Consider the following 15,835-nt stretch of genomic DNA (forward strand, 5'->3'; position numbering starts at 1 on the left):
CGCCATGTTTCTACAGTAGCCCAGAACAGACAAATCAAACACTGGCTCTAGAGAGGGCCTTTAATGTTTTTTTGCATGTTTTGCAGCCACTGTAGGTTCTCCTACACGCTTGGAAGAGGAGGTTGAGGGGAAGGGTATTCGGTCGGTTGCAATCTGCAACCTCACCACTAGATGCCACTAAATCCTACACACTGGTCCTTTAATTGACGCACAGACAATCACAGGAAATCTATAAATTTGCACCATTATCTTAATTGCTTGTACTTGATGCATGTTGAACAATAAAGGTTTTATGCAGTTTGACCCTGCTGAGAGAATTTTGCTGCCACATAAACAAAATTCAGGCAGTAAACTTTTGTGAGCTTGAACAAAGCTCTGCAGTGCCTTCTGAATTGTTCATAGTCTTAAACTTGGACCTAATCTTCCTCCATACCTGCAGTGTACAGTGATTGGTCCGTCCTGTCCAAACTGTTCCTTGGTTTTGTGCACTTGTCCAATAAAATCAATGAAGCCTTCCCCAGTTTTTGGCACTCCTTGCTCAGGCCAGTCAGTGAACTGGAATTGGCGGATTGTTCTGGACTGGCCGTCCTGCAGGGCAACAAATAAGGAGTTAAAGCACATTTAAGAGGCACAGTCTACTGATAAATAGAAAAAACTGACACAAAGGTGATGTAGATTCAGTACGTAATTCAGCCAAGTTTTCTTTAAAGCTTTAATTTATCTCTATGATAAAATAACATCCTGCACTCAACAAAAAAAAAAAACACCACAGTAATCTCTCAGGTCGAGGTCCACGAGTGTCATAACCCTGCTGGTTTTCACTGCAACCTTCTAATCATCTAATGTATACCTGGGATGCAACATAAATAAAACTGACAGCCTGGTACAAGAAAAAAACAGCAGGGTAGTGGTACTGCAAAGCAAGCGCTGACAAACTGAACTGTAATAAGGCACTGTGGTGTCAGCATGTGCGATTTAAATGTGTTTTGTGTACAAATCAGGAGTTTATTTTAAAATCAATTCACACACACACACACACACACACACATATATATATATATATATATATATGTATGTGTGCAAGAAGGAGTGGATGTGGGATTAGAGTGTCACTGTGTGTTGTGAGCCTATGATGACAGTAAAGAATATTTATAGCCCATTGAAACTACTGCATCACAGGGAGCCAGTACTGGCCCTCGGGGATTGGAGGCTATGGTTTTCATGTATTTTCACAGTGATCTCGAAACACACATGCAAATACACACAACACCAAACATACACACACACACACACACACACACAATCACACAATCTATAGAGCAAGCGTGCTGTTACTAAATTCGGGTAAACATTTTGGATGGTGCATTCACTTGATGTCAACCTGTCAGGAGGAATAACACGGGATGCGTTCTGATCATCTCTACCTTGAAATCACAGTTGATATAATTCTTAACACTTAGCGTGACTGTCAGCATTTGTGCGAAAACCTAAAATTAAGATGTATTTCGGTTGGGTGGTTGTATTTGCGTAAAATGCCAATCCATCCTCATCCCTCCCACCGAGACACACGCACACACACACAGATTTTCACACAGAGAGTGAACCAACATACCCTGGCATCTGTGACTTTGAACTCTCGGAGGATGTACTGGGGCATGTTGTACTCAGCCATTGGATCCACCACAAAGTACTGGTACCTGGCTGAACGCTCCGCTGGCCAGTACTGATGGCACTTCTCCTACAAAAGAAGACGGGGAGCAAAAAGATTTAGGCAGTTATAGTGGAAGAATCTTTTTCCCAATACACAAAAAAAAAGACTTTTACATAATGAATGACTGGAGCACAAGTGCAGGATATTATTAGTATGGGTTACTGTAAGTTATTAGTCATTCTGAGTCATGAGAAGATCTCTGCTTATGAAAGAAAATAAAGGATAAACTAATCTGTGCTTTTGAAATATTGTCAGATTTATCTTAGGTGGCAATATATTTACATAATTTGTGTTCTTAACTGCGGTGATGATGTGCATGAGGGTTTTTTTATGAACTGTGATTATGGATGAGAGGTTGATGAAAGCTGTAAAATGCAGTTGAGTGCTGTCAGAATCATTTGCATAATCACAAAAAAACAAGTCAGTCGAAGATATTATGGCTTTAATCAAACTGCTACTGGAATGAGTGTACAATTTACTTAAAGATTCACTCCTTGATTTTGTTATGCTGCACAGAAACCCCCCCCCCCTAAAATATCCTCCCATTTTGTCCAAGGTCACTGATGACTTTTTTTTAATCTCAACTCTTAACTTTGTTAAGTTCCGAACTATGATGAGTGAGGGAGGTATTACAAAAAAAATCAGGAGTGTATATAACTTTAAAAATTCAGTTTTTCAAAAAGCGTGATGTTGTCATGCAGTATGGGATTTATCAGTATGGCTGGAATTCCACCAATTATTGACAAATCTGATACAGTAGCAAGTTTCAACCCAGATGCATTCCAGCTACAGTGATAAGGAAGTTACCCTTCTACCAAGTTACGGTTCAGGGTTGGAATGAATTAATATTTGAGCAGTGTGACACAGTCGCTTGACTCAACCGCCTCAGCATATAAAGATTGTTATCCGGTATGTTCAGTATGAGTATTACCCGTCCCATCTCTCGTAGCTTGGTGAGCATGACGACGATGGTGGAGTTGTGCTCCCACAGCATCCTCCAGAAGTCCTCAGTGGTCTCAGCCAGGGGGCCCTGCGTAGCCAGGTAGGCCTTCTGTGTTCTGAAGACGCAAAACCACACACACATCATTAATACCAACTTTATGGTGCTTTTACAACTGGTAGAACAGACAACATCACGAAGCAATAACGAGAAAGGAGGGCAGTACCAGAGAGGTTAGTAAAGGCTGTTAATTCAACCTCAAAATGTAATAACAGACAGGATATACAGCACGCAACAAATTAAATACATTCCGACACATGTTTATTTTGGTAAAATTCAAAGGCTGGGGAACAGCTTTCTGTGTAACTCCTTTTTCGTTCTATTAAAGCAAAATATACCATGCCACGATAGGTGGCCTGACTTGTAGTAAAGGGAATCCAAAAAACATGCTGCTAAAAGCAGCCTTTCGTCCTTGTACTGTCTGTCAAAATGTCTCTGCAACAGTACCATCAAACCAAATCCCTGCACTTTAAATGTACATAGCAAATAATCCTTGGCAACAATCTTCTTCATCGAGCTATTTAAGCCTGTATAGATCCTACACTTCTTCCTCTTTCCTCTTGGTGGCTCAATACAGAACGAGAGAGAGAGAGAGACAGAGAGAGAGAGGGAGAGAGTGCTTGATATGCTCACAAAACTACAGATGAGCTCATTCACTGACGTGCCAGGGCTATGCTGGTGTCCTACGTGACTTTGGTCCAGCTGAGCAGTTATTTTTTTTAACAGCAGGTGGCAGCAGCGCACCGATGAGAAGAAAGGAAAGGGAGGGAGCTGAGTAATCCAACACACAAGCGCATGCATGATCGTGCACGCACACACTCACGTTTGCAGCACATGTAAGCTTGCATTCAGGTGTACGCATTTATGCGTGCAGTGTTTTTGCATGTATATTCAGACACGCTACTACACACACACACGCTCGCGCGCACACACTCAGGCACACACTGAGCTATGGCTGAACAACTAATGAAGGTGCTGCAGGCAAAGCACTAATGTGGAACCGGGAGATTAGAATATGCTCAGGGCCTCGCTCACACAAATAAAGAAACAACAGATTGGTGGAGAGGAGAGGAGATGGTATACGAGGAGGGGAAGGCAACCGAGTGAGGAATCAAATTAAAAAGATGAAAATGGGGGAAAGAGAAATGCAGAATAAAGAGAGGAGATGTACAAAGTTGAGGGAAAATGTGGAGAGGAGAATGAGAGAGGAGATGAAAAGAGTGAGTTCTGCTCTCTCCAGCTGGTCATCACAGCGCAAAGTAGAACTGAAGAGGAGAGGAGAAAGAGGAGAGGAGAGGAGAGGAAGATGAAGGAAATGAGAACACAGGAATGGGGAATGTAAGAGCAGAGGAGGAAAAAGGGGAAGGAAAGCAAAGCCGAGCAGGGGATGAATGCTAAATTTCAAATTGATAGCGTGGACCCCTCTAACCTCCCCATAAAACGGCCCCTAGCCAAAACAAAAACAATTCTAACCGTATCACACAATACTGACTTCTCTGCACACAGTGTCCCGATGAGCACGCTGCCAAACAGCACAAAGCACTCTCTGCATCATCCCACATGACTGCAGTGCTTGAGGACATAGTGTTTCATTTCAACCTCATTACAATGCTAAAACTCCAGCCTGCATCGGAGCATATCCAGGGCTCTTGCCCCTGATAGCATAGCTGGAATCAATGGTTCGCCTCTCATTAGCTTAGCATATTATTGGCTTTTCTTGAAGGCGCTGGGGTGAAGGGCACTGGAGGCCCCTGTTTAGTTTTTATTTATGCCCAGGCTTTAAAAGCAGCTTAATTACACAGTGCCTGTGGTGCACACAACAGGTCCCCACCCGGATATGTCTGTCTGTGCCATGATGTTTGGACGGAAAATTAAGATGGCGAGTGAGAGAAAGAGGGTGGGAGGAGAGAGAGCAGGGAAAGAGGGGCAAGAGACAGATTAAGCAGGAGAGCAGCAGGAGACGGAGATGGAAAAGGCTAAAAAAGGAGAGAAAGGAAAAAAAAAAAATCAGAGAGGCAGAGAACACGGATGAGAAGAGAAAAAAGGGAGGGCGGGGGGTTCGGAAAACAAACTTCATTACATTTCTCTCTTACTGCAATTATGCTATTTACACAGCAACAATGGAGGGTCGGCCTCTGTGGGGCTGCTTCTCATTAACAACAGGACTGGAGAAAGAGGGGGGGGTGGGGTGGAGGTGGAGGTGTTGTCTCTGTCACGGCCCGGTACGAAGCAGAACCCCGTATGGATTGAATGACATTTCATGCTCGCTAAATCCATCCCTTCACTGTACACTCCAGCAGCAGAACATTCAGCTGTGTCTGTCTCTATCCGTACTTATATAGATATAAAACAGAGAGCTGCCTTTTCATCTTCCTCCCTCTAGGAAGCAATTTGGACTCACAGAGTACATGAGGACATGCGGTAGCTTCAATATAAAATGCAAGTAATTCGTGCAACTGGATGCTGCCCACTGCGGCCTCATCTTCAATCTCCTCCCATACATTTTTATCTAGTCCACAGCGGACACCTATTGCACTCTACTGTGCAACTGCGGACCTGTCACACTCAATGTAGCCAGGAAAGTATTAGAAAAGTGACCCTTTTTGTTCATTTTGACTCCAGACTCCACAGATGAAAGGTGTAGGACTTTAGTAGTTGGAAAGGTTAACATAAACCTAAATAATAGTCTTCATATTTAATATTTGAGGGCAAATCCTGCTCAATGGATGTCTGGCTGCAGTCTATGACTGTCTATCTTTTCTGGTGATAATCAATCTGACCTGTACTGCAGCTAACTTCACTTAACTTTCTTATTTTGCAGACTTTTTGCCTTCAGTTTGGTCTTTAGCAAGTCTACAGCAAGGTAAGGCCATTCCACTGCCTCTAAAACACTGCTTGGCTGCCTTGTCTGTGTGATTATTTATATACTGTATTTAGGATCAGTGCTGAGCTACACTGTCCTAAAGCAGTGATATTTGTCATTTAAAACTCTATGTGCTGGAGTACAGAGCAAAAACAAAAACATGTCCCCGGTCTAATAGAAACATCACTGTACAAATCCCTCTCTTAATGACCCAGATCATGATGAGTCCTGTGCTGACCTGTAGCCATCGATACAGCTGGCATTGATGTAGTCGGAGCCCTCGACACCACGGATGGGCTGCAGGCAGACGCGAGTAGACTCAAAAGGCATGATGTTGACCAGACGGTTCTTGAACTTGTTGCAGGGCAAGTTGGCGCTGATGAAGCGTGAAGTGTGGGCTTTGGAGTTGGCCAGTCTCTGTTTAAGAGAAGGTGAGATGAGAACCAAAACAGGGAGAGAAAGATGGAGAGGAAAATAAGAGAGAATTAGAATTAGAGTGACCTGTGACACAGAGTAAACAAACAAGGAAGTCTGGAACGCTTCCCTGTCAAGTTTATATTCAGAATTGAGGCTTCCTGTCACAATAAACAAGTAATTCTAGAGAAGATAAGACGTCAGAATAGACTAGAAAAGGGAGGAAGTTATAATACATATCAGCTTGTAGGTATAACTAAGTGCAGTGGAGCCCCAGAGATTGCATGCACGACTGTAGGCGTGACAAGCTCAGTGCTGGCAGTGGACAGCGCACAGATGGACAGCACAGGAGTGTGTATGGACAGTCATGGTACTCCAGGAGATTTTGTGTGTGTGTGTGTGTGTGTGTATGTGTGTGTGTGTGTGTTGTGGCCAGACTGTGTGGGCATGGAGGCTGTGGCCCCCACATACGCCGCAATCATTCTCTCACTCTTTCATTCTCCATCGCTGGCAGGAGTGTAGATGCTATTATCACTTCAAACAGAATGGATCATGCTCATAAGAGGGCTAATGGCGGAGCCGCGCTGGGAGGAAAGTGTGTAATAACATCACAGTCGATGGCTATTGACAGAAGGTGCGCATGTGTGTGTGATTGCGAGTCACCTTGAGCACCAGCTGTGTGTACGCGAGAGTGTCAGTCATTTTGTAATTCTCGACATGGAGGTGTGGATGTGTGTGTGTGTGTTTCTGGGGTTTTATGGGTGTACTTGTTGTCGTCCGTATGTCCCTGAAACACGTGTGTCCGTGTGTACTTATGTCACTGCGCTAGCCGCTGTGATGTCTCAGCAACAATGTCACCGAGACAAATTCCTGTGCTTTCCTGGCTTATTTGGTGAATTAATTATTTCTAACACTGACATTTCTATATACCTCTACAGTATATGATCTGGACAGAGGGCCCAAATTTGCAACTGCAGTCTGTTGTACTTTTCCTGATGTTAGACAATAAAAGCTCACACTGGATTCAGAAATACATGCACAATGGTGACAATATTTTTCTAATTTGTGTTCATTATTGACGAAAACATTCACATCACTTCCTGTACAGACGTGTTTTGTTAAGTTAAATGCATCATTGCATCCTATAGGAGTCGACTACACTGCAGTAAAATTTAAGAGTTAATTTTTTTACTATGAAAACATAATTACATAAAGCCTTAAGTGTGATGTGTGGGCTTCAGTCACCTTGAACTCCAGCTCCATGGCGGTGACTGTCTCGCCAGGCGGTGGCTGGGTGAGTTTCTGGATGTGGGCGTAAAGGTTGCGTGCCGGCACCTCGGTGTTACCGCAGGTGGCGGCCTCCAGCAGGGCCTCGTGGATGAAGATGTACTGGTCCTCAGTCTGTACCATGTAATTCCTCTGGGCGCGCATGCACGTCACGTGTCCGTAGATGTCTACAGATTTCTCATGCTTCATGCGTTCCAGCATGGCATCGATCACAATGAAGCAGCCAGTCCTGCCCACGCCCGCGCTGATGGAGAGAGAGAGGGAGAGAGAGGGGAGGGGTGAAGAACATTACATTATGTTTTATCGCTGCGTTTTCACAGATATTCTTACACCTATTTATATAAGAAGATCTACTGATAGTACAGTAAAACTCTACAGAGACAAAGCTAAAGGACAAACTGTTTAATTTGAAATTCAAAGCCCTTGTACACATTTAACAAGGTATGTTCAGTATTATTATATTGACATCATCAAAATTAAGATGCATCAAGATGCTTTGAGAATGTGGTAACACTTTCTATGAATCCCATGTCTATAATGCATTAGAATCTGCTTATAGCACTGTTTAATTATAGTTATAAACACTCATAAATATTTATTATGCCTTATAAGAATAATCATAACATGTTACAAAGCATTTTATAATGATTTATAAGGTCACTGACATTTTTTAGAAAGGATCACTAGTATTATAATTTTCATGGTTGTAATACTCATTATCATTTTATAACACATTAAAATCACTGTCATAATGCATTATAATGTGATTATAAGTTACTCCAATTGTTCATTGGGTGTAAAATGAGAAAAATAACATTAAATCTATGTGTAGTAAAAGAGGGTTCACACACTGGGTCTCGAATCCTGGTCTCCCAGACCACAGACAGGCATGGTTTGCAACCCATTTTTTTAAGGAGTCAGTTTTGTTAATCAAACATTTACATAAAAGTAAAATAAAACTGCTGTTAACACTTGTCTCAACGTTGGTAAGGGCTTGTGTCCATACAGCGTTTCTCTCTGGCAGAAAAGTGCTGGCAGGGCGCTGGGGAGCGCTGGGATGGAGCGCTTGTGCGGTGAGAGAATCAAAAAGTTGTGTCAAATTGGAGTACTCAATTTCTGTTATGACCCGTTAAACATATAAATTAATTTTCAGACATTTTTGTGTGTTGTTCTTGCATGGTGTCACGGTGAAGGCCTGTGTCCTCTAGAGAGTAACGACCACGGATGACTAGACACGCTGGCTCTGGGCCAACAGCTTAATTCTTTGGCTGACTGGTTAGCGTAGCTGTCTGTGGTCTGGGAGACTGGGATTCGAGACCCCGTGTGGGAACCCTCTTTTGCTACACATAGATTTAATGATATTTTTCTCACTTTACTTAAAGCACCTGATGACCATTTAGAGTAACTTATACTCACATTATAATGCATTATAACAGTGATTTTAACACATTATAAAATGATTATGATGTATTACAAATAATGATAAAAAAAATGACAGTGAGTGACAAGCAATTATGTAGTATTATGATATTTGACCTTATAAATCATTATAAAATACTTATAATATGTATAATGTGTTATGATTATTGTTATAAAGCATTGTGAATGTTTACGAGTGGTAATGACTATAAGCAGTGCTATAAGCAGATTATAATGCATTATAGACATGGCCTCCATAGAAAGTGATACCGACAATGTTTTGTGATCCGATCATAGCATCCTGAATCAAAATTGAATCAAACCATAAGGTAAGATTCCCAGCGCTATTATGTTTTCTCACCATGTTTGACAGCTGAAAACTGGAAATCATACTTTCCAGGTTACTTGATTTACACCTTCTCGCACAAGAGCTGAAGCAAATAAAGATTATCGCTGCAGTTTGTTCACAGACTTTGTGATTGCAGAGGCATCCTGACAGGCTTTACAACTGGCTGGACCATACAACACAGAGTTATCCAGCCAAAGTCATGGGGAATCAAAAAAGGTGCTGACCTACAAAATAGGATTTCAGCATCTTTGTTACATGTGGTATCCTTTATGGTGTATTGACACTAGTCTTTGATGTAAGAAAACACCCAATTCTTTCCTGTCACTATTCATCAAAAGTGGAAAAAAACAACTAAATCATATACAAGAAGGCACCACATAAATGTGATGGTGACAACGTGTTACTCTGATATGACTACTAATGACATTTATCATGCAAATATTTGTAGTCACATGTACCCACCTGCAGTGAACCACCATAGGTCCTGCATCTGGAGGATTGCAGGCCTTTACCCGCCTTAGGAAGGCCAAGATGGGGGTGGGGTACTCTGGCACCCCGTGGTCTGGCCAGGCCATGAACTGGAACTGGCGCACCTCTCTCTTCTCACTGGAGCCGTTCTGTATGAGAGTCAGCGGAGTAGACAGGTTTAAATTTGAGCTTAGTGGGATACCCTGACACAGAGAAGTGTAACTGGCCACTTTTTACAGAGAAACCTGTCACACTGGGCAAAAACATTTTGAACACGTAAAGGTCATAGTGTTTTGATGAAAAGAGAGCTCAAATTCCTCCGTTAAAATTTGAAAAGCACGAATGATTTAATTGTCAGAAATGTAGCTATTTTAAGCAAAGGTTTAGAGTTGACTCATAACATTGATAGCGGCACATAATCTGCTCTACTTTCATGGCTGTGATCATTCTGCAAGTGTAGGTGTAGATAACGTGTATAATTTTGGAAACGAACTGCAACAGTTTCTCTGAAACGGTTTCTTGGCATTGTCACCATTCCTGATTGAAACCAAGAAACTGCTCCGGCAGACTTGTATTTAATTAGGAATGATAATCATGTTTGAAACTATAAGTAAGTAATAGAAAAAGAACTGGAAGAGAAGAAATAAAGGACAAAACATCAGTCACATCATCACAATCACTGAAGTTTATGAATTAAAGACCCAGTGAAATCAAAAATACATTTTCCCAGTTTTAATCCTGTGTTCCTTTGTTAATTGTTCATTAATCTCTTGTTATATGCCAAATACATATCAAAAAATCAGTATCAGAGTGTTTTTACATCAAAATCCCTGTCTTGTCTCTTGTAAAAAGGTTTCAAATGTTTGATGACTCATCCTGCACTCAGGGGCGTTTACAAAAGTTCATCCACTCAAATGTGACTTTGGGGCGAGTAGTTAGCCACACTGGTCATATAAAACCGCATTTCACTGTCTGTGGGTCGAAGAAGCTAACAGAGCAGCATGGAGAGAGAGAGGTAGAGATGTGTGTTTGGATATCAGTGGACAAAAACTTTGTTTCATTTCCAAAACATCCTCTGCAGCTCTGTTTCTCTCTACAGCTCCATATCGCGCTAAACTCTAAACCTACTTTTTTAGTGGTTCAATCAAATGCGAAGGATTTGATTTAAATCCCTCTTGTAACTGTACACCGCTCAAATATTGTGTTTCATTGGGAAATGTGTCATAGTACAGAAGCTAAATACGCTCTAACTTCTGTTTCACTGGGACTTTAAAGAAAAATGAAATCTTTCATTGCCTTTTAAAGAACAAGGAGCAAATCTTGGATGTTAAAAACCAATTACAGCAGTGAAAAAACGAATTCAGTGGTAATTACCTTTATCTGTCCTCGGAAAAATAAGAAATTACATTTTAAATGTGACCCCGGTAATGATGAACTGCAATTACCTGCTGGGAACATGTCCTTCATGAGCCTGCCTTGATATTTGGCTAACTGCAAATTAAAAAGGCAGTACTGTACCTTGTACAGGGCGAAAGTACGGACGCTGTAAGTGGCCAACTCCACAGTGTCGAGCATGGTGACCTGGATCATCCCATAGGTCTCTGTTCCTCGTGACGGCCAGTACTGGTCACACTTCACCTGGCAGAGCAAGAGAGAGGGCACACACTGTGAGGAGTGAAGTGCTGCTAACATCCACTACAAGGCTAGAGAGAGGCTTGTAGGATCACACTGATTAACAAGGAGGGAACATAGAGAGGTCAGATCAAAGGCTTTGTCCATTGTCTAATTAAAAAATGAAGACTCTGAGTCAGCTGCCGTATCTCCAAAAAAAATGAGCGCTGGTCAACTGAGCATGAGCGTATTCGTCCATGTGTGTCTGAATTTGAGGCGTGCTTCAAAAGGGCATCATAAAGCCCACTTTGTCTTTTACCAGCCTGTGATCATATTCAATTAGCTAATTGTCGGGTGGTTTGCAGCCCTTTGTCACATATGCATTTGGCGCATTTGTGATGATTGGGCGCTGCATTGTGGAGGGAGATGTGTCTAAAAAGCCTGCTCTGGCCTGGCGTGAAGGGACAGCAGGTTCGACCACCTGGTTCCATATGTGCTCAGAACTAACTCACTGTGGTTGAGGCTAAAGATCCTCCGAACACTGGCACTGAGTGGCTTGACTTCAGTCTGTGTGTCTATGTAAATGACAGAATGGTCTTTGCCACCCTTTTCACTTTACTCTTTGTAGTTTTGCAAAGAAAAAGGCTTTAAAAAACTGTTGATAGTCCTCTTTTTTCACTCAGACATCTGCATGAACCCTTCATAACCGTTACTGATGACGTGCATTACTGGCTGTTATTGGAGTTTTGCTCTTGTTTTCAAACAGCTATAATATGACGTCTGTTCTGGAAAGATTGAACAAATCTGTCCTAAAAGACTTCTGAATAATTTAGAGGTAAAAATAGGACAGGCGGTTGCACAACGATGCTTCATTTGATTTTTGTAACACCTAATTTAATAGTTGTTCATGAGGTCTGGGGGTTTCTAGAGGCGATGAGTCACATCATCATCTAAACACTCGGAATAGTCGGCTGATAGGTGTTATTTCTGGCTTTGGGCTTCAATTGATTCACAGTGGATGTTTTCAAGACTAAAATCTTGTTTGGGAAACAATTGAAAAGCTTATGACGTGGTTTGACTTTGTGAGGCAGGTTCAGTCCTTATTGTCCTCCAACTACCATGTGTCCTTTTAAGGTAGACATTAACAAGACGCTGAACCCGTTTTCCATATAGAAACTGAACACATGCAGACACTGTTTGAATATCAGAATTGCTGGGACTAGAACTTCCTGCTATTGATTTGGAAAACATGAGAGGAAGAGAATTGGTGCAGGTAAGCTAATCATATTGATACTGCGGCACTGAGCTGACATTTGGAAGCACCTTGGCGGTCTCGGCGAGCTGGTACAAATCGACAAACAAAATGCGCTAAAATTCACCCCCTCACATTTCACCTCCCCTGGTGACAGCTCCTATTCAGAGGAAGAGGTAGACCTTGCAGGAGAAACTCAATTGAGTGATGGGGAACCGCTCGCAGTACAAACATATGGATTAGCAGTCACCTCTGTAATGAATATCTCTGTGCTGCTGTCTGAGGTTGGGTGGCATATTCTCTCTCGCAAGCACACACGTAAACAGATACACACACACAAACACACACACACACACACACACACACACACACAGACCGCAGGTTTCACTATCATCTGTTTCTGCTTTGAACCTCCTTTCTCACATGTCGTCACCTGGCCTTTTGCAGAGGACACAAACCTCTTATCTAGACACACACACACACACACACACACACACACACACACACACACACACACACACACACACACACATATATATATATATATATATATATATATATATATTTATATATATATACACAAAAAAGTGAGTAATACCTCATTTCAAGTCCTGACCTTTTAGGATTTTACTAACTGGTAATGATAGTGCTAGAGGAAGCTGAAATTTGCCTGGTGCCGGATCTCATCATATTTGTCAAGCTCCTGCTCTGTTTGGCATAAGACCGCAGTCTAGCTGTGTGGTGGGAGGTTGACTCACTCACCATATGTGTATGTCTTTGTGCGTATGTGTGTGAGACAAACGGACAAAAGGAGTGGACAAAATAACTGAAATCTTGCAGAATGTAGGAAAACCACGTGTCTTAATTTGAAGCTTTTGTGAGTTAATTATCTTAAATGTCTCTTCATTATCATTTCATTTCATTGTGTGTCTGATGCAGTTTGCCAAGGGGTTGTTACTGCTGACATCATTTTTCAGAAGTGTTCCACCTATTAAATAATGCTGTTGTTTTTGAGACTGACGCACAAGAAATCTAATCAATTCAATTCACTGCTGCCTCATACCGCGATGGAAAAAACTGTGACAGACATGTATATCAGATACATACTGCTAATTGTCATTTATCTTAACATTTACTGCTCTGTATCACAGTAGCAATTGTGATTTATATACACCGGTGTAAAAAAAACGCTGAGCTGTTAGCACATTCATTCACAGTATAGGAGGGATTTTTTCAATAGTATAAATGTCAGCAATGCAGATAACAACTCTACGTTCTGTTTTTTGGGGTTCAGGCTGGTGTTAGTCATCCTCTCCTGGTTTGGAAATCAAACTGCTGCCGCAGAACTGACACATACCATTTAGTGACGTCATACTAAAAAATTTGTGGGCAGAAAATGTTTCCCTAGCTGGTGAAAGGTTGGTTTGTTTCTCTCTCTCAAGAAATTGATTTTCAAATGTGTGTAGGAGGTGGGGTAAGGCTGAAAGGCAGTGTTACATTTCTCTTTAAGTACCATATGTTGTGGTGTACATCTGTACGTATGCGTGGCTTTGATTTGGTTACAGTGATCTAAGCATGTTTATCTGTCACAGAGCTCTGAAACGACCTCTGAGACACACTGAATGTATGTATGCACGAGTATTTGAGAAGATGCATATATCCTCACTGAGTTTGACTGAACGTGTAATAAAAATCAGCTACACTGCTCATATTCTCCAGGGTACAAATGAATGAGCTCTGTTCCATAAAGAGCAAGTGTGCCTACAATTTGCCTAAATGACTGATTGCATCTATAGCTCAAAATTAAAACAGATGATATTATGTTTTGAAAGATGGTAATTTTAAACAACTGCTCTTTTACAGACTCCCTATAGATAATGAATGATGAACTGAACTTCAGGTAGTAATCTCTTTTTTCATCCCTGACAAAAAAATCTATATCTAGGGTTTTGGAAATGAACTTTTTCATTTATAATCACTGTTACTTCCACTTCTTAGTCTGAAGACTCTGTTTCATTAGGGCATCGTAGGCCCACACTAATAAAGCACCACACACTGGCAGGGCTCCATGCTGATTTATTTTCTACCAGGAATTTATGAGCCTGATTTTGTGAAGGTAATTAAATAAACCCATCCCAATTCTGAATCTCAAGTTGCCCATGTGCTCTGTTTTTTCCTTTATTAGCCTGAATGTATTTTTAGAGCACACAAATGTTGTTGGGTGACAATCCTCTTAACTCCAACGTCAGAGTTTTCATTATGGTGTTGTGACTTTCCAGAGCGAAACGCAGAAGGTGAAAACACAAATGAGACACTAGACTATGAAACCTTGGCGTGGTGTTGCAAGAATAAAAGTATTAAAAATACGCATGCGTTTTCATCATATGCAATGTTGCCATGGTAACGCCACCATAAGCGGCAACCAAACAACACGAGGGAAAATGGGTAATGGTAAAAAAAGCTGTTATGCAATTGTCTGCACAAACAGATTTAGAGAAAATTCCGGCAGAAGTTTTTGGAGATTGCCAAAGACTCAGGAGAGGAGAAGCAATAAGAAGCGATACTGTCCACAAACAACCAACATATCCTTTGAAGTCCTTGTGCCTTTGATCAAGCTGACAAATCCTGCTTTAAAGTAGGACCGGGCGTCTATATGCCTTCAGGCTTTGCTTGGTGTAATGTTACTTCCCCAATGTCGAGCTACATAAATATATACAAATATATGTCAGGAAACTCAGACACATTTCAACTTCCAAAAACTGGCAGTCTGATATGTCTTCAAATTGTTGATTCTGATGACCTTTACTTTTACATGACGGGCGTTTCTTTTCCTCACAGTATCTCCGCATCACAGCAGCCACCTGTTGGTTGGTTTGGTCACTCATGTTTTGATGACATCAGGAAAATATATTCCTGTTTTTTTTTTAATGTGTGAAGTAATCAATATTTGCTATTTATTAGTTATTATTCACAGCTGGATAATTAATGGTAATTGTGTTCTTGTTATTAATTAATCATATAATGTATGTAAATTAATCATTGAGTAAGCACATGCCAACAAATCAATGCATTATAAAGAATTAACCGTTGTTAATGAAGTCAGTGATTTCTGCCTTTTTCATCAATGTTTTATAGTAAATCACACAGCGTCTCTCCTTACCCGTGACTTCTCCTCCAGTCTAGTCATCATGACTATGGTGCTGGATCTTTGCTCCCACACCATCCTCCAGAAGTCGCTCAGTGTCTCCGGCAGAGGCCCCTGTGTGGCGATGTAGGCATTCTGCTTCCTGTAGCCATCGATGTAGTTGGCGTTGATGTAGTCACTGCCAGGAACGGCTGAAAAAGAATGAGGCAGTGAGGATATTACTCATGTAATTCACAGTGTGGTTGTTTGATCTTCTGAGATTGCTCAGAATCAAATGTCAGAGTAATTTCAATAAAACGTAGTGATTTACTGTTTT

At 41.4% G+C, this 15,835-nt stretch overlaps 1 protein-coding gene across 9 annotated transcripts in view; it reads right to left on the bottom strand.

Moving 5' to 3' along the window:
• The window catches only part of LOC122994647 (receptor-type tyrosine-protein phosphatase F), a 187,205-nt gene that overhangs the window by 3,584 nt on the left and 167,786 nt on the right, over positions 1-15,835 (bottom strand). For all 9 annotated transcript variants that reach the window (XM_044369458.1, XM_044369455.1, XM_044369457.1 and 6 more), the window contains 8 exons: positions 15,535-15,710; positions 11,030-11,149; positions 9,506-9,660; positions 7,234-7,519; positions 5,813-5,991; positions 2,643-2,769; positions 1,613-1,738; positions 434-588 (listed from right to left, as the gene is read on the bottom strand). In XM_044369458.1, coding sequence (XP_044225393.1) covers positions 434-588; positions 1,613-1,738; positions 2,643-2,769; positions 5,813-5,991; positions 7,234-7,519; positions 9,506-9,660; positions 11,030-11,149; positions 15,535-15,710 — 1,324 coding nt within the window. The remainder of the gene's footprint in view (positions 1-433; positions 589-1,612; positions 1,739-2,642; positions 2,770-5,812; positions 5,992-7,233; positions 7,520-9,505; positions 9,661-11,029; positions 11,150-15,534; positions 15,711-15,835) is intronic.

Source organism: Thunnus albacares, chromosome 12, assembly GCF_914725855.1.
Source record: "Thunnus albacares chromosome 12, fThuAlb1.1, whole genome shotgun sequence".
Classification (NCBI taxonomy): Eukaryota; Metazoa; Chordata; class Actinopteri; order Scombriformes; family Scombridae; genus Thunnus; species Thunnus albacares.